Source organism: Molothrus ater, chromosome 8 (genome assembly GCF_012460135.2).
Source record: "Molothrus ater isolate BHLD 08-10-18 breed brown headed cowbird chromosome 8, BPBGC_Mater_1.1, whole genome shotgun sequence".
Classification (NCBI taxonomy): Eukaryota; Metazoa; Chordata; class Aves; order Passeriformes; family Icteridae; genus Molothrus; species Molothrus ater.
In genome coordinates this window covers 23,448,749-23,464,548 of record NC_050485.2, presented here as the reverse complement: position 1 = coordinate 23,464,548, position 15,800 = coordinate 23,448,749, and the positions used below count along the sequence as shown (strand labels likewise).

The 15,800-nt window shown below is 48.0% G+C and overlaps 1 protein-coding gene across 2 annotated transcripts in view; it reads left to right on the top strand.

The window, feature by feature from the left end:
• Positions 1 to 14,819, top strand: part of NT5C2 (5'-nucleotidase, cytosolic II) — a 59,703-nt gene extending 44,884 nt beyond the window's left edge. For both annotated transcript variants that reach the window (XM_036385453.2, XM_036385454.2), the window contains exons 4-18: positions 1,065 to 1,182; positions 2,457 to 2,552; positions 3,835 to 3,926; positions 4,118 to 4,175; positions 5,408 to 5,501; positions 6,517 to 6,570; positions 7,684 to 7,767; positions 8,516 to 8,557; positions 9,737 to 9,844; positions 10,165 to 10,231; positions 10,804 to 10,974; positions 11,828 to 11,879; positions 12,117 to 12,177; positions 12,702 to 12,878; positions 13,098 to 14,819. In XM_036385453.2, coding sequence (XP_036241346.1) covers positions 1,065 to 1,182; positions 2,457 to 2,552; positions 3,835 to 3,926; positions 4,118 to 4,175; positions 5,408 to 5,501; positions 6,517 to 6,570; positions 7,684 to 7,767; positions 8,516 to 8,557; positions 9,737 to 9,844; positions 10,165 to 10,231; positions 10,804 to 10,974; positions 11,828 to 11,879; positions 12,117 to 12,177; positions 12,702 to 12,878; positions 13,098 to 13,349 — 1,526 coding nt within the window. In that variant the 3' untranslated portion in view covers positions 13,350 to 14,819. The remainder of the gene's footprint in view (positions 1 to 1,064; positions 1,183 to 2,456; positions 2,553 to 3,834; positions 3,927 to 4,117; positions 4,176 to 5,407; positions 5,502 to 6,516; positions 6,571 to 7,683; positions 7,768 to 8,515; positions 8,558 to 9,736; positions 9,845 to 10,164; positions 10,232 to 10,803; positions 10,975 to 11,827; positions 11,880 to 12,116; positions 12,178 to 12,701; positions 12,879 to 13,097) is intronic.
• Positions 14,820 to 15,800: the final 981 nt, after the last annotated feature.

Here is a 15,800-nt window from a genome sequence, read left to right as displayed (position 1 = left end):
AAAGTGCTGTCCTTACCTCCACATAGCCCCCTTCTCCAGCCACATCCTGTTCTTTCTCACAACATGTTATTACCAACAATCCCTGGCTGTTATTACCAACAATCCTTGCTCAGCTTCAGGACTATCCAGCTGTCTCAGTGTTTGAAACATGCACATTAGCCCCTTATCTTCTGGGCTCATGCAGACGTGCAGTGAGCGTAAACACCCTGCCAGAGAAACCCTGTGATTTCCATCTGTCCTGATTGCCTTTTAGTTGTAATTTAATGATCTGATTAAACAGTAACATTTTCAGCACATGGGAAGGTCATTTGCAGGAAGAAGAGAGGCTGCATGGTAGGAATGACTTAGTTGAACAAGTCCATTTCTTTTGCATGGAGTGAAGGGAAGGTGTGTGTCCCAGATGAGCAGCTCCTCTGACATGTGAGAGCAGTGAGCTTGCTTTAAAAAGTAGCATTTTGATGCACAAGGGTAATAATGAACAGATTTTTTGCAGTTCCATATGGTGTTATTAACAAGCAAATCATATGTTAACCTGACAGCTCTACCTTCATGCTAACTTAGTCTGCAGCAAACATTAATTCCCCTGATATGAAATCTGGAGCAATACTGAACTTTGGGATTGTATCCAGAGCAGTTACAGTAGCACAGAAGTGATGAATTTCAGGCTTTCTAACCTCCAATTTATTGGTTTCTTTATCAGTTTGCAAAAACATAGCAAACTGTTGGAGCAGATACAACAGGGAGTGTTCATGCATCGGCCTAACAGGACTGCAGGGAGAGGAGCTGCTGTTTGAAATACATTTTTCCTGATGCAGAGAGCTGTGATGAACTGATGGATATTTCATCTGGTGCACTCTGCTGCTGAAATTGAAACCGCAGCTCTGCTTCACTGCAGCCCTGGGGCAGGAGCTGATTCCACCATGCTCTGGGCTGGGGAACCCGAGGCATCAAAGGAGGGAAGGGTATGTGGAGGAGGGAGAATGGGTACATTACTTTTAATTGCCTTCTTGTTTAATCCCCTAGCAGTTTACAAATTTTCTAACTGAAATCTCATCTTGGTACAGTGTATAAATCCCCTGAATACGAATCTCTTGGATTTGACCTGACCGTAGAAAGATTAGTTTCCATTGGATACCCTCATGAGCTGCTCAATTTTGTGTATGATCCTGCATTCCCTACCAGGTAAATGACTCGTGGATACCAACCCTGCTTGCTCTAGACCCCCAGTGCTTGCTCTGTGAAGTTCACAGGCAGCATGTGAGGCCAGCTTTCCAGTTGTGGGTGTGAAGCCTATGGCTGGCCACAGATCATGGGGAAGGGGGAAGACTAATCCAGTGTGGGGGGGGCCTTTGTGCACATGGACCCTCGCCAGCAAAGAGGGAGTGTGCAAAAAAAACCCAAAAAACCCTACTGAAAACATGGGCCAAAAATAGCCCTTCATAGCAAAGACAGCAGAGACACAATTGGATTGGGAGTGAAATCAGAATCAGGGGGAGGATGAGCCTTTACTGTCCAAGAGGCTGTTGGGATGTCTCAGAACATTTTTCTTTGATGATTTTAATTAGTAGTGTTGTGGTGCATAAGACATCCTGAAAATTAAGGTGACAGTAAACAAGAATAGAAGTGGGACCAATCAAGTTTTCTTGTCAAGATGAATCAAATGTCAAAACCACTTGATTTAGTAACTTTTTTATTTTATAATTTTACACTAAGTTAATGGTGCAAAATTACTCAATTCCTATATTTACTCTTCTGGTGGCAGAGGTAAAAAGGACATTATTTTGAACAAAGCTTTTGATCTAACTCTGCACCTCCAAGTTCTTTCCACTTGTGCCTTTGCTGGATTTTGCTTCTTTGACTCCTTTGGAGTTTCTTTACAAAAGACTGGACCAGAGGGTCTGTTGATTTGTTCCAGTTTTGGTCTGGCAGCCTCCTTCCTTCCCTCCTCTCAGCACATTTTACACTGAGAGTTGCTGCTGGCTGTGCCCTTGCCTGTAACAAGGCATAGCCCTCACAAACCTGTGATGAGAGCTCTGTTAAATCCACCACCTTCATCCCAGGGAGGGGACAGAAGGGATATCTCTGTGGGAAGGCTGTGTTTGCCACATGCAAGCTGCTAGATAAATGAGACAGAGTTTTGCCAGAGTCAGAACCGGTCCAAAGTGATGTGCCATGGTCACGTGCCCCATCTGGCTTTGTCTGTGACAGAGCCATGAAAAAGCAGAGAGAAATTCCTTTTTCACACCTCACTGTTCCCTGCAGCCTGTCAGGGGTGTCAGGTTTGTGACCCTGTGGAAGAGGCCCACAGCTCCCCTGGTAGATACACATTACAGCAGCTCTGTTCTGATGCCCCATGCCAAGTGAGCAAAGCTGTTCTAGAGCTCTTCTAGCTGCTGTTAAAATGGTCACCCCTTAATGCACTTGCCTTTTCATATCCTAAATTGCTTTCTTGACAGAGGCCTGGTGTTTGACACCCACTATGGAAACCTGCTGAAAGTTGATGCCTATGGGAACCTCCTAGTATGTGCACATGGCTTTAATTTCCTCAGAGGGTGAGTGCAGACTCTTGGCTGTTCTTTTTGACTTAATTCACTCTATTGTGTCAGTGATCCTCAGGGCACCCATTGTATATGGAGTCACAGGGACTCTACTAACAGCAGAGGCTGTGTTGGTGTTCCTGCAGTTCCAGGATCAGCTGTGGGTGAACTGAGGGTCTCAGGTACAGCAACAGCCCAGATGTTTACAAGGGCTGTGCCACCACAGGCACATCTGTAGCGAGCTGGGAATAGAGGAACATGTGCTGTGGGGAAGAGTTGGGGTCATCCAGGGGTTCTTCACCTGTCCTGGCACAGTTTAACATCAGCAGCTTGTCAGTCAAGACAAAGCCATTGTATGTGCCCCATGAGACTGTCAGCTCCACAGCCATTGCTAAGAAAGTTTGAGGGCCTGAGCTGGTTTGGGGTAGGAACAATCTTTTTCTACCCCTTCATGTTTCTGACCTTTGAGGGTGTCAGAACTGAGTATTGCCCACCATTTCCTGCAGCCTTCCCTGGCTGCTTGTGTCTTGTCCCAGAGAAGGTGCTTTAGGAAGCAGAGAGGATTGCAGTGCCACGTTCCTGATGTGTCCCAGCAAATCCTCACTCCCACATTCCTGCTGCAAGGGCATATGAATGGAAGGCAAGGCAAGCTCAGGGGCCCCAGGTGACAAACCTTGTCATTGCAGGCCTCTCTTAAGTCCTTGCATCAGGACTCCAAAAAAGTCTTTATGTGTGCATTCAAGTTCCTCTTTGAGCCTAAAATGATCTTCAGTAGCTCCAGAAATTAGGGAGACCAGAATAATGATATGAGTTCAGTCACTGCCACCCTGCTGATGAATTGCAGAGGGCCCCACACACACCTCCTGCAGCAGAGCCCTGCACACCCCTGGCTGAGAGCTGCTGGGGGAGTGGAGAGCAACACATGGAAAGTGGGGGAGAGTTTAAGATAAGCAAACAATGAAAGTGCAGATGATTTAAAGCATCCTCCTAGCCAGCAGCATGGGGCTTAAGGTCAAGCTGTGGACTCTGGACCACTCTGTGTCCCTGGATAGGCTCAGTTTGCTGACTCAGCAATGAGGACTTGGTCCTGGCTCTGCTGGAGTCAACATGGCCCAGGGAACACCCCTGGATGCACTTTTGCTCTTCTGCCAACAGTGCATGTGGGGAAATTGGGTGTTGATTAAAGCACAGCAGACTTTGGTTAGTGAACCCTGCTACAACTCTGTTTTGCAGGTCAGCACATTTTATCTTCTTTATGTTTTGTGGTTTCACTCTTCTCCACTTTATTTATTCTCAGGCCTGAAACACGGGAGCAATATCCAAATAAATTTATCCAGAGGGATGACACAGATAGATTTTACATTTTGAACACGTTATTCAATCTACCAGGTGAGTCTAGTGGGAGCCAACACAGGCCTCTTTCTGTGCCTTTTAAGCTAATAAAGCTTTGCTGATGTCGTACTCTGCTTTTCCATTTGGGTTTTTTTTGCATGAATTTTCTTCCTTTGGGCACAAGGGCTGAAGCTAGCTGGCTGTATGATGTTATCCATGTCTCATAATCTCACTCTGTTTCCTTGCAGAGACCTACCTGTTGGCTTGCCTGGTGGATTTCTTTACTAACTGTGACCGGTACACGAGGTTCGTATTCCCTCCACTCTGAGATGATGATGATGGAACAGGAAGATTGATATTAATTTATACAAGAGCAATACAGGACAGGTGGAGCTGCTCTTAATATCAAAACCTAAGTGGTTTTGGTGGGCCTCCTATAATTTTGGGGTGCTGTGTTGATCTGTGTGTACAGCAGAGGCTGGTTACGAAGGTTTCCTTCAAGGGTACAGCAGAACCAGTGTACTGACTGACATTGGTATTTGGGGCAGCATCTAGGACTGCACACTTTTTACAGGGTGATTACAGGCACCATTCAGTTCATTTTGAACCTGTCCATTGGAGCCATATCTGAGCTGGTAACTGAAAGGCTGAATTTCCTCAGCCAGTTACCACAAGTGCTTCATGTCATAATAAAGGACATGGCACACTTAGAGGTGAAGTCCTCAATGTGGTATAAAAGGCTGTTTGTGCAGCAGGAGTATTTACCTTGCTGTTAAAAACATACAAGCATAAAAACAAGCTGTGGTTTGAACTAGCAGATGTGAATGCTCCTGTGCTGCTCATCACCTCATGTGATGGGTCATCTTTGCACGTATGTGAGTGGAAGGCAAAGGTTTAATGTGATTTCACCTGGGAGCAGAGGAGCTGTTTATGCTGGCAATCCATCAGGTGAAGTACCTTTTCTCAGGAGAGGCATGATGATTGCTGTCATAATAAATACAGCTCTGTGTAATCCTCCTTGATTTCTTCTGATGCAAGCTGTCATGCTGTCTCAAAGATACCTCCAGAGTATCTTGTAATTTCTAATGTTAATTCTAAGTGTTCAGCACAGAAGCAGTCCTCCTCTCAGCAACATTGCATTTAGTTGATTTCCATGACTCTCCCTTCTTCAGTGCTGGAAAGAGGGAGAAGGAGCACCACTGTTTATTTCCTCAGTACCATTCATCTTCTGTTAAATGCTGCAAATGGCATTTTTGCAGTTTTCTGCAGTCTTTTTACCTTCTTGTAATGTGGGTGAGAAGTAAGAGTTACAGTCACAGAAAGCTGTGGTACTGCCATGGAGGCATAGACATTCCTGGTCCTGTTAAACTGTGGTTGTAGCTTTCTTTCAAGCCTGAGATGCAGTAAAGTAGTAGATAAGAAACCATGATGGTAAGATGAAAACACAAGCTCCAAACAGCGTTTTGAACTGTCTTGCTCCTTGGTGTGTTTCTTACCTGCTGTGACTGACTGCTAAAATCTCTCCTGTCTCCTCACAGCTGTGAAACAGGGTTTAAGGATGGAGACCTCTTCATGTCCTTCAGGAGCATGTTCCAGGATGTCAGAGATGCTGTTGACTGGGTTCATTACAAGGTGACTGCAAGAACTCCTTGGGATGTGTGTGGTTGTAACTGGGTTGGAGGGGCTGGTTTGGAATTCCTGAGTTCAGATGTTCTCTGCCTGCTCTGGGCAAGGGCCTTGCTTGGCCGCCTAGTGAGTAAATAATAGATTGCAATTGTATGGGAGTAAGTCAAGATCTCAGCTGCCCTCCTAGTATGGGAACATATCTGGCTTGGCTTCCTATTCCTTTTTATTGTGCCCAGATTTAATTTTTGTACTGTAATTCATGGGTTTTAGAGTGTGATGCCATGAGGGTATTTGCACTTCAAGTCCACAACTTGTACATTGTCCTAATTATTAAAGCAATATTCTACTGCAAATTGTTTACATTGGCACTATCCTATGTTGTCTAAAAAGTACTGGCATTAAAGAGAGAAATAGATCAGCTGTTCTCTAATTAGAGAAAAGCATTTCATCTTCTGCACACACTTGTGCACAAATTTAGAAAATAATTTTCTGAGCATTAGCATATGGCTAAAGTCTTGATTTTCTTGTTCTCCCTCATTCAAGCAATGTGTTGGATGGGATGGAGAACCATCACAGGAGAACTCTGCTCACAGTTGTACTTGTGGTGGTCCTTTTACCCATGCAGAAGTCAGGAATCTATTTTTCTTTCCTTATGCAGTGTTGTGTGATACATGTTGGAGTTGGCCTTTGACTAAAGCATTATGGTCAGTGTTGGAGACAGGTCGTTAACTGTCTTGTTTGGTATGGCAAATCTATTTTTTGTTTGTTTCTATTGTATTCCCTTCTGAAAGGGTTAAAATGCTGTTGAAGTGGATTATTTACCATGGTGAGGGAATCGATGGATCACAGAGTTTGTGATGGTCCCTGCTACTCAAAGCCTCTCATCTCTAGAGTCACTGGTTCAGATTCGCCCTGGTTTGTACTTTCACAGCATTTTAAAGTGTGAAAGTTGGCATTACTTTGTTGTCTCTTACATCATACATTTCCATGACCTCACTGGGTTCTGTTGTTTCTATTTCAGGGATCGCTTAAGGAAAAGACCCTTGAGAATCTGGAGAAGTACGTGGTGAAAGATGTAAGTGTGAAGTTACTTTACTTGTGCTATGTGACATTCAGTACTGACTAAGCAGGCAAGAAATAAATATGCTGATTTGCTTTACTAAATCACAAAATGATAAGGCTGTGATTTCTATCGTAATAACCAAAGACAAAGTGGAAAGTTCAGATGCAGCCTTTATTCTAAGCCAGTGATCCACATGATTTTGTATTGATGTGCACAGTTTTGTACATAAAATGTAAAAGCCAGAGGAAATGTTATCAAGGTGAGCACACTGGCAGAGCTCATGTTGTTTCTTTCAGTGGTGAAAGCAACTGTGTTCCCTGCCCATGTTTTTCTGCCCAAGCAAACCTCTCTTTAAAAAGCAACAGTTGAGCATCTTTTTAGCCACATGACAAGAAAGTTACACTTAGCCATGAGGGACAGTTCTGAAAGACTCACCAGTGTCTAGTCTCTTGAGACCCCCAAAATGTGTGTTCAGCACATCTAATTGAGCAAGCTCCAGTGGTTCCCTTACTCCTGCCATCTCTGCAGTGTGCAAGGCCTCTCAGGACCACTCACAGAGTAAGTATTTTTTAGTTTAGGTGAGCTCTGTGATAGATTATCACTTTAAAGCAGTTAACCTTGTTTCTAGTTACACGCCTACAGAATTCTTAGGTAAGTGTTCAGTGAGGTAATCAGCTATTTTGGCAATGGACTGAGATTTCAGATTCAATAAAAATAGCCCCAGGAATAAATTCTCCCTAATTTGAGGTTGGAATTATAATGCGTTCCAACTTGTGGCTCGTGAGCTCAGATTTCACCTGCCTCTGGGCCCATTTCGGGAACGGACTTGGAGCTGGAGCAGATCGGTGGGAGCAGCACAGGGTGCCTGGCACTGTGGTTGGCAAAGGCACTGCAGCCCTGCTGAGCCCTTCCCCCTCGCCTTCCTCCCCTGGGCTGTGCTCTGGAGGGGTTACCTGGATGGACCAGCAGCTTTCCTGGCTCTGGCCAGTGCACAACACGTGAGTTTGCTTGCTTGATGGTTTGATTTGCCTTTTCTTTGTCTGGTGGGATCATAGTTGAGTGTTTTTCCCATGATGCATGTATGTAACTTTGGTGTGTGACTTGGATGTTCCCCTTGGCTTCCAGGGGAAGCTGCCACTGCTGCTCAGCCGCATGAATGAAGTGGGGAAGGTGTTTCTGGTCACAAACAGCGACTATAAATACACAGACGTAAGTGCTGCTTGAATTGCTGAGTTGGTATTTCATGGAATAAGCAGAAACCCAGCCAGTCATTTGGATGGGTTTTGATGGGACATCTTCTGGTGGAGAATTGTGTGTTTTCTAATCTACTTGTAGGGTGGGTTAGTGGAGGATGCAGATGAAGCCTTGAGTCTCCTTTTGTCATCCTCGTTCTGGCACTGAGCTAGTACGGGCCTGGTTTAAGGCCCTCTGTGCTTCACTCAGTTCCTCAGCAATTGAAAGGCTGTAAGGGAAAGTGATACTCAGTTTTGGATTTTAGCATCCTTTAAAATGCAGACTTTCCTTTCAAGTGAGGTAGATAGTCTGAGTACAGACAGGTCACCAAACCAAGGTCCTGGAGAGGTCTGAGATCCAGAAAAGGCTGTCTGTTAAGCTGAGAAATAAACACGGTTACTTCCAACTCCAGATGAATGTCAGGAGTGTTGCAACACTGCCAATCTAAAGATTTATCTGCCATTTTAAAGCATTGCAAGATATGCCTGAAGCAGTGTGCAGCTTTCTGAGGCAGCTGTGTTATTTGGTTATAAAAACTACTGGTTTGATTCCTATCATTGTCCTGTTCCATTCATTTTGTCTCCAAATCTTATGCTGACTTCTGTGTAAATTCTAAAAATAAAATTCTGTAATCTGAAAAGATAAAATCAGAAAGCATGCTTTATAAACTACACAAATGCATGTATAAAAGCACACATTTGAATGCTTTCTTTCTCTCTTTTAGAAAATTATGACTTACTTGTTTGACTTTCCACATGGACCAAAGGTATGTGAACTCTAGACTGCAGTTGCAGTAGACACTGATGTGCCTAATTATCTGTGTAGCTGGAAAGCATTTTAATCCTGCTTCATCGGCTGCGTGGGATTAGTTGCTTTAATCTGGTTAAAATACACTTGCTGTTTTGTGTCCTGTTTGAATGGGATCAAAGCAAATACAATATAACAAAAAGAAAAGGGGCATCATCTGGTCTCAAATGATAATCTGTGTTAATGATAACATTATTTCAAACGTTTCAACTGTGGCATTTTGTAGATAGATTTCTTAGAAATCATGCACAATTATTTAGATGTTCTTTAAAAAAGCCATGATGGGAAGGAAATAGTTTTATAAAACAGCAGAAACGTTTATGGCTGATTTTGCCTTAATTATCGTAATTCCAGAAGTTTGTCATGCTGCTTTTTTTTTGCCTTTTTTTTTTTTCCCTGAGAGCAAGACTCAGCCCTGCAGCTTTTGGAGAAAGGTTCATGATACAAATTTATACTGCTCTTTCAGTCTCCCAATGAGAGGCTATCTCATGTTCAAAAGATGTATTCTCATACTGCTTTAAAAGCAGAAGGCAGCCAAGAGGGAAATTTTGAGAGCACAGATACTCACCACAATTAATAGCTAAAGAAGCCCCTTGCTGTGGTCTTGATCTCACAAAGTGCAGAAACATGGAGCAGAAAGGGCTTGGTATCCTTTGGGCAGGGCTGTGATTCAAAGCCATGCTCTGTGGAATGGAGTCCAGGCATTTTCCCACTCATGGCAAAAGCACCAGCATGGCCTTGTAAGCTGAAGCTGTGGAGTTGCATGTGTCTGGATCCGTGCAGGATGTCACCTTCAGAACAGTGACAGGGTGTCATTTACAGCATCTTTTTTACATGGCAGCTGTGCCCTGACAGAGATGGCAGCTGTGCCCTGACAGGGATGTTCAGGGCTGTTCTCCTGTCTCACACCATGGCCTCAGCCTCCACTGCTAGGACTGGGATGGGATGGGCTTGTGCAAAAGGGAATGCTTTAGGAGATGGTGCTGGCAACTCAGCATTGCCCCACGGGGGGTATGAGCTCAGGGATTTTGATGGACCAGAAATGTCACAAGGTTATGGCTGTGGACACCGACACTCCAGTTAAACTCTGTGGGCTTTTTTGTGTTCCTGACTCTGTGGTTTGTTTTTGCCTTTGTAGCCTGGGAGTGCCCATCGGCCATGGCAGTCCTACTTTGACCTGATCCTGGTGGATGCACGAAAACCCCTCTTCTTTGGGGAAGGCACTGTATTGCGGCAGGTGGACACGGTGAGTGGCCAGTGCAGGGCACCTTCATGGCTGCAGGGCTCCTGCACCTCTTCTATGGCATCTCTCAGGGACAGTGGGCAATGCAGTGTTTGGACAGGACCTACCCTAGAGGTTGTGGGCTGGAGTCTCCTCTAAGTCATTCCTGAGCAACCCCATCACCTCAAGGCTTCCCTAACATACTGCAGGTGACAGTAGGAAAGCCACCTCTGGGCTGCTTGGGAGCGAGACAGACAGACAAAGAGTGACATATCAATGGTATCAATGTAGGAAAGATCCGGACCATCAGCTGTTCAGCACTAACACAACACCTCCTTCCACAGGTGACCGGGAAGCTGAAGATTGGTACTTACACTGGCCCGCTGCAGCACGGCATTGTGTACTCGGGAGGTGAGGCAGGAGCCCTTCTTGTTGTGTAGAGTGGCTCTGATGTGGCCTTCAGCCACTCCAGCTGTGAGAGGACTTGTGCCAGGCAAGGCTGTGCTTCCCAAAGTGCAACAGAACAGGTGCAGCACACTGCACCAGAAGCTCTCCATGCTCAGAGCTGCACAGTGCAGGGAAGAGATGGACCCGTTCCTCCTCTAGTGTCCTTTTCTTCCTTGCCAGGAAGGGTCTGGGAAGTGCCTGCAGGGCTTGTGGTGGAGAGGTGGCTGCACCTGGCCCAGTGCAGTGTCCCCAGCTGTACTTCAAGGTGCTGCCACCGGCGTGAACACGCTTGGAAGGTTCCACCAAGCCAGGGAAGGGCAGTGGGTGGATACAGAGCTGTCTGTGATGCCCAGGGCTCCATTTCTCCCACATGGTGGGGGAGGCAGCATGGCCTCTGTTGCTGCCATTCCTGTAGGGGTGTGCATAGGCAAAGCTGCTCTGGGGTGAACTCCCAGGCAGGTGAGCAGTGTCCAGGGCAGCCATGGTCAAGCAGCTGTTTTGGCTCACTGTTCTGAGCCATGCCATTCTTCTCTCAGGCTCTTCGGACACAGTCTGTGACCTGCTGGGGGCCAAAGGGAAGGATATCTTGTACATCGGAGACCATATCTTTGGAGACATCCTAAAATCCAAGAAGCGCCAGGGCTGGCGGACCTTCCTGGTGATCCCCGAGCTGGCGCAGGAGCTGCACGTCTGGACAGACAAAAGCGGTCAGGAGCCGGGCAAGCCCCTGGCCAGGCTTTGCTCTTGCTTGTCTGATGCTGCACCCCTGAGATCGCCAGGGCTTAGGGGTGCAGGGGAGAGATCACCCTGGCTTGCCACTCCTCCTTCCCCTTTTCACTGGGTCTGGATGCTGGTGGCAGGAGCTGGGGTGCCTCTCTGTGGGCTGGCCTTGGGGTCCCAGGCCTTTCCTGTGCTCTATCTCAGGCTTTGTGTGTAATCAGCCAAATGCTGCCTTGGCCATGGGAGAAGCTGCAGCTGGGTGGGGTTGAGTTGTTCCTCATCAATAACCCCAGAGCCTCCTCTCCCTCTTCACATACAGAGCTGTGGCTTCTATGTTAAAAAATACCTGACAAGACCTGGGCTATTCTCCCTGTAATGCCTGAGCCCTGACTGCTCTCCCATCTGCAGGGAGTCCCTATTCACCAGCTGCTTCCTCCTCGTTCCTCCCACTCCCTCTGCTGCTCTGCTGCCAAAGTGCTGTGTGTTTCCCATCCTCCAGCGCTCCTGCTTTTCTCCCAGGTTTGCCCTTTGGTGTGTAAATAGGGCTGGGGGTTACGCAAATTGCCCCATGGCTGGTTGGAAGGCTTTGGTGAGAGCTGCAAAGGTTCAGCCTTGAAAACAAAAGGGCCAACCAGAAACCAAGCCCAAAGTTCTGCCCATGGCACAGAATGATTGCCCCTCTCTCTGCCCAGAGGCCATGAGATGCTTCCAGCGTCCCTGCTCCAGTGTCCCTCGGCCACCATGCAAAGGGAGCGGGCAGGGGACTAGATTCACTTTCAGCACTTTCCATTTCAACAGTTTAAACTTACCCTTTTTCCCTTTCTTTTCTGGATTTTCCAGCCCTTTTTGAAGAGCTGCAGAGTCTGGACATTTTCTTGGCCGAGCTGTACAAGTGAGTGTTCAAACAGTGACAACTTTCCTGCTGCCTCTCCCAGCTAACAAGCAGCAATGACAAAACCTTGGGGTTGGGTTAGCAGCACTGCTGCTGGAGCCTTGACTCAGGCCTGGGCTCTGCCCATGAGACCAACCTCCCCCTCCAGACCAGCCTCCCTCCCCTGAGCCCCATCCCACAGCATCTGGTTCTGAAAGACTTTTCACACCATGTATTTACCTTCTCGCCTGTAACTAGGCATCTGGACAGTAGCAGCAATGAACGCCCCGACATCAGCTCCATCCAGAGACGCATTAAGGTACCAATCATCAAAATCCCTTTTCATCCTTCTGGATCCCAAAGGGCTTAACAACCCAACCCCACTGCTCAGCCCTGAAATGCTTTGCTCTGCCTTTGGGTGGGCACAGCAGGCTTGGCAAAGTCACTTTGTCTCAGCTCACTGGTGTCACTGGCTCTCCTGAAAGGCAGCCTGGTCTGGAATAGGGTCCCTTTCCTCAGGCCCACAAGCAGCACTGGCTGAGGGTGCTCACTGCTGCAGCATGTGGCAGTGGCATACACAGGCTCAGAGGGGCTGTAGCCTCTGGTTCAGCCAGCCCTGGGTTGCCAGCCTAGGGCAGTGCTGGCCCTGAGCCTGCTGCCACCTTCCTTTCTGTTACCTGGGGCTCAGCTGTGCCCTGATGCCATGGGATACAAGCACAGAAAGCCTTGCTAGAGATCCTTGCAGGTCTCACGTAGCCCCCAGCCCTCAGGGCGCTCTGCCTCAGTGTTGTGGCTCAGGTACTGCCTGCCTGGCCCAGGATCTCACCTGTCCTTTCCTCACAGAAAGTGACCCACGACATGGATATGTGCTACGGGATGATGGGGAGCCTGTTCCGCAGCGGCTCTCGACAGACGCTGTTTGCCAGCCAGGTGATGCGCTACGCAGACCTCTATGCAGCCTCCTTCATCAACCTCCTCTACTACCCTTTCAGCTACCTCTTCAGAGCCGCCCACGTTCTGGTGAGTTCCAGTCCCAGGGAGGTGGGCAGGGGTCCCAAAGGGGCCCACGTTTGTGTCCATGATCACTTCCACAGGCACAGCAGCACCTTGGAGGGTTTGGTGGCAGTGGACAGAATGTAGACCAAATGGTTGCATTCTGGGGTTTGCTCTCCATGTGTCTCAGGGAGGCAGCCTGGGGCTGGGACACCCCTTGTCACCTCCTCTCTGTTCCATGTGCAGATGCCACACGAGTCCACAGTAGAGCACACGCACGTCGACATCAATGAGAAGGAGTCGCCGATGGCCACCCGCAACCGCACCTCGGTGGATTTCAAAGATTCCGACTACAAGCGGCACCAACTGACCCGTTCCATCAGTGAGATCAAACCGCCCAACCTCTTCCCCCAGGCACCTCAGGAAATCACACATTGCCACGATGAAGATGATGATGAGGAAGAGGAAGAGGAGGAAGAGGAGGAGGAAGAGGAATAAGAAGGAAGAAGCCAAGTATTTCTGAAGATAAACCATGACTCTAGCAGTGATCAGGAATGGATTCTGTTGTTGGGGCCCGTGGGGTGATGGGTTGGGGGGTGTGATTCTTGCAAAGGCACATTTTGAAAGTATTTGGAAACTTCTAACAAATTAACACTAATTAGGAGGAGACCCTTGTTTTCAGTTTTGCCGACGGTTCAAAAAGCTGATGGATTCTGACTGGGTGGTGCATTCAGATTGGACTGCCCGCCTGTGCTGTCATGCTACTCCCATTACATTTTGGGATGCTGCATGTTTCTCCTTTTCCCGTGATGTGTTTCATTTGGTTTTCATTTAAACAGTGTCCTGTGAACGGTTTTTGGCATTTGTTACATTCTCTGTGGAGACAGAAGGGATGTGCTGGGCCCTGCAGGAGACAAAATTATCCAAATCCTGCTGCCCGTTAGGTTGCTGCCCTTAACCCTCTGCTCCTGGGTTACATAATCCCCCTCCTCATGTTAGCCAGGGTGTTACTGTGCCTTCCAGCACTCAGTTTACCTTCTGTTGGTGTTTCTCTGTGGAAGTGGTTTGACTCCTCCAGCCATCATGGATGGCAGTGAGATTCCAGCTCTTGCACATCTGCTGCCATACGCATTTCACCTTGTAGCTGCTTGTTACCCTTTCCCAGTGTCTCCAGGCTCTCTCACCATTGGCATGCAGTGCATAATTTGCAGGGCATTTCTCAAACAGCTGAGCTGCACTCTCTGTTCTCAACTCCTCCAGTTTCAGCAGTAAATATTAACCCAGGAGCTTGAAGCTGCTGCTTTAGCATTACATTAGTCACTCTGTGTTCCTCCTGACCTTTCTGTCCTCTCAACTTTAAGTGAAGCATCCCAAAATCAACCCCAGCCACCATCTGGAGTGAAAGGGCCTGTTGTGCCAGGGGCTGCAGGCCACATGGGCCTGCCCTAACTAGGAGACAGCACATGCCACAGGGCCAGCCCCAGGGTGGGAAGCTCCTGGCCGTCCAGCAGCTGCCCTGGTCTTTGGTCTGGTGCGGAGCACGCGGAGCCTCATGGCTGGCCGTGCTGGGCAGGGCTGCGTCCCTTGCCAAGGAGGGCAACGTCTGCTGTGTGGGACCGGGGGTGTCCCAGGGATGGGCAGGTAGTCCTTGTGCCTGAAAGCCAGCCCAGGAAGGCACAGAGCTGGCACAGAGTGGGCAGCAGTGCCCTGTGGTTTTCCTCTGAGTCACGGGTGCAGCCTCCCTTACTCCAGCCTCTGCCGTTCGCTGCAAAGGGATTACAACGAGGGCCCTCTTGTAATGAATTTGACTGTTGTTTCAGTACCATATAAACTCATTTAATTTTTTTCATTTTAAAGTACCTTAGTAGAATTTAAAAAAAAGAAAAACCACAACACCAACATCTGAGCAGGAAAATGCTGCTCTAGTGGCAGTTGTTCAAGTCAATAAATGATGATGTTTCTAAGAAATGCTTAGTTGTGTGCTTTGTGGGGTGTTGCTGAGATGATGAGAGCTGGGACTGGAGTTGGTGGGAAGAGATGGGACTGCTCTGTGGGGTGCCAGCAGGGTGGGTGACTGGGGAACAGTGTGAGCATCTTTGGGAATCAGTTATGTGAATCACTGAGGAGCAGTGGCAGTGGATCTTGCTGTAAGGACACGCCTGGTCCTCACATTGCCCCAGGAAGCAATGGTGAGGCACGAGGCTTCTGTCATCACCATTTGCATCAGCCAGGAAAGCACGGGGAGGGCAGAGAAACATTTTGTCTTAGACACAGAGAGTGAGGAGGGGCTTTTTCATGGTGGGAAGGGGAACATCCCTACACTGCCACTACAACACTCTGTCTTGCTAGGGCTGTTTCCCACAGACATTACCAAGGACCACTTCCTGCCCCTCTGTCCCTGCAAGACACATGGCCACGGTGGCAGCAGGGCACAGCACAGCCTGTGCTCACCTGGGCCTGCAAACCTGCTTAAATGGACAAGAATACCTAGGGAAGGCTGGTGCTGCCACACAAGGCTGTGCCTGGCTAAGACAGGCAGCCTTGGGCACTGCTGAGCTCAACCCTCCTCTACAAACCAACTCCTCATGCCAACCACACCAGACCTGAGGAGGTTCCCCCATCAGCACCACCGCAGAAGGATATTCAGTACCAGGGCCCAAAGTGCCAGACAGAAAAGCAATACTAAATGGCAACAGCTGGTGGCCAGCACTCAACACCTGACACTTAAGGCATTGCTGAAAACTCCAGAGCACTGTGTCCCTGACACCTCAGTTTTGGGGTCTGGAGAGGAGCTAACATGTACCCACAGTGAGGATGGCTGCAGGAAGGGTTCCAGGGAGCTGTTCCCGAGCTCTTTCACCAAAGGCCATGCTGGGCTCTGCTATGTTTAAACTTTGTTTCTCCAAGTATAGCTACTTGAATTTTTTAAGCTTTAGCTCAGCAGCTGGG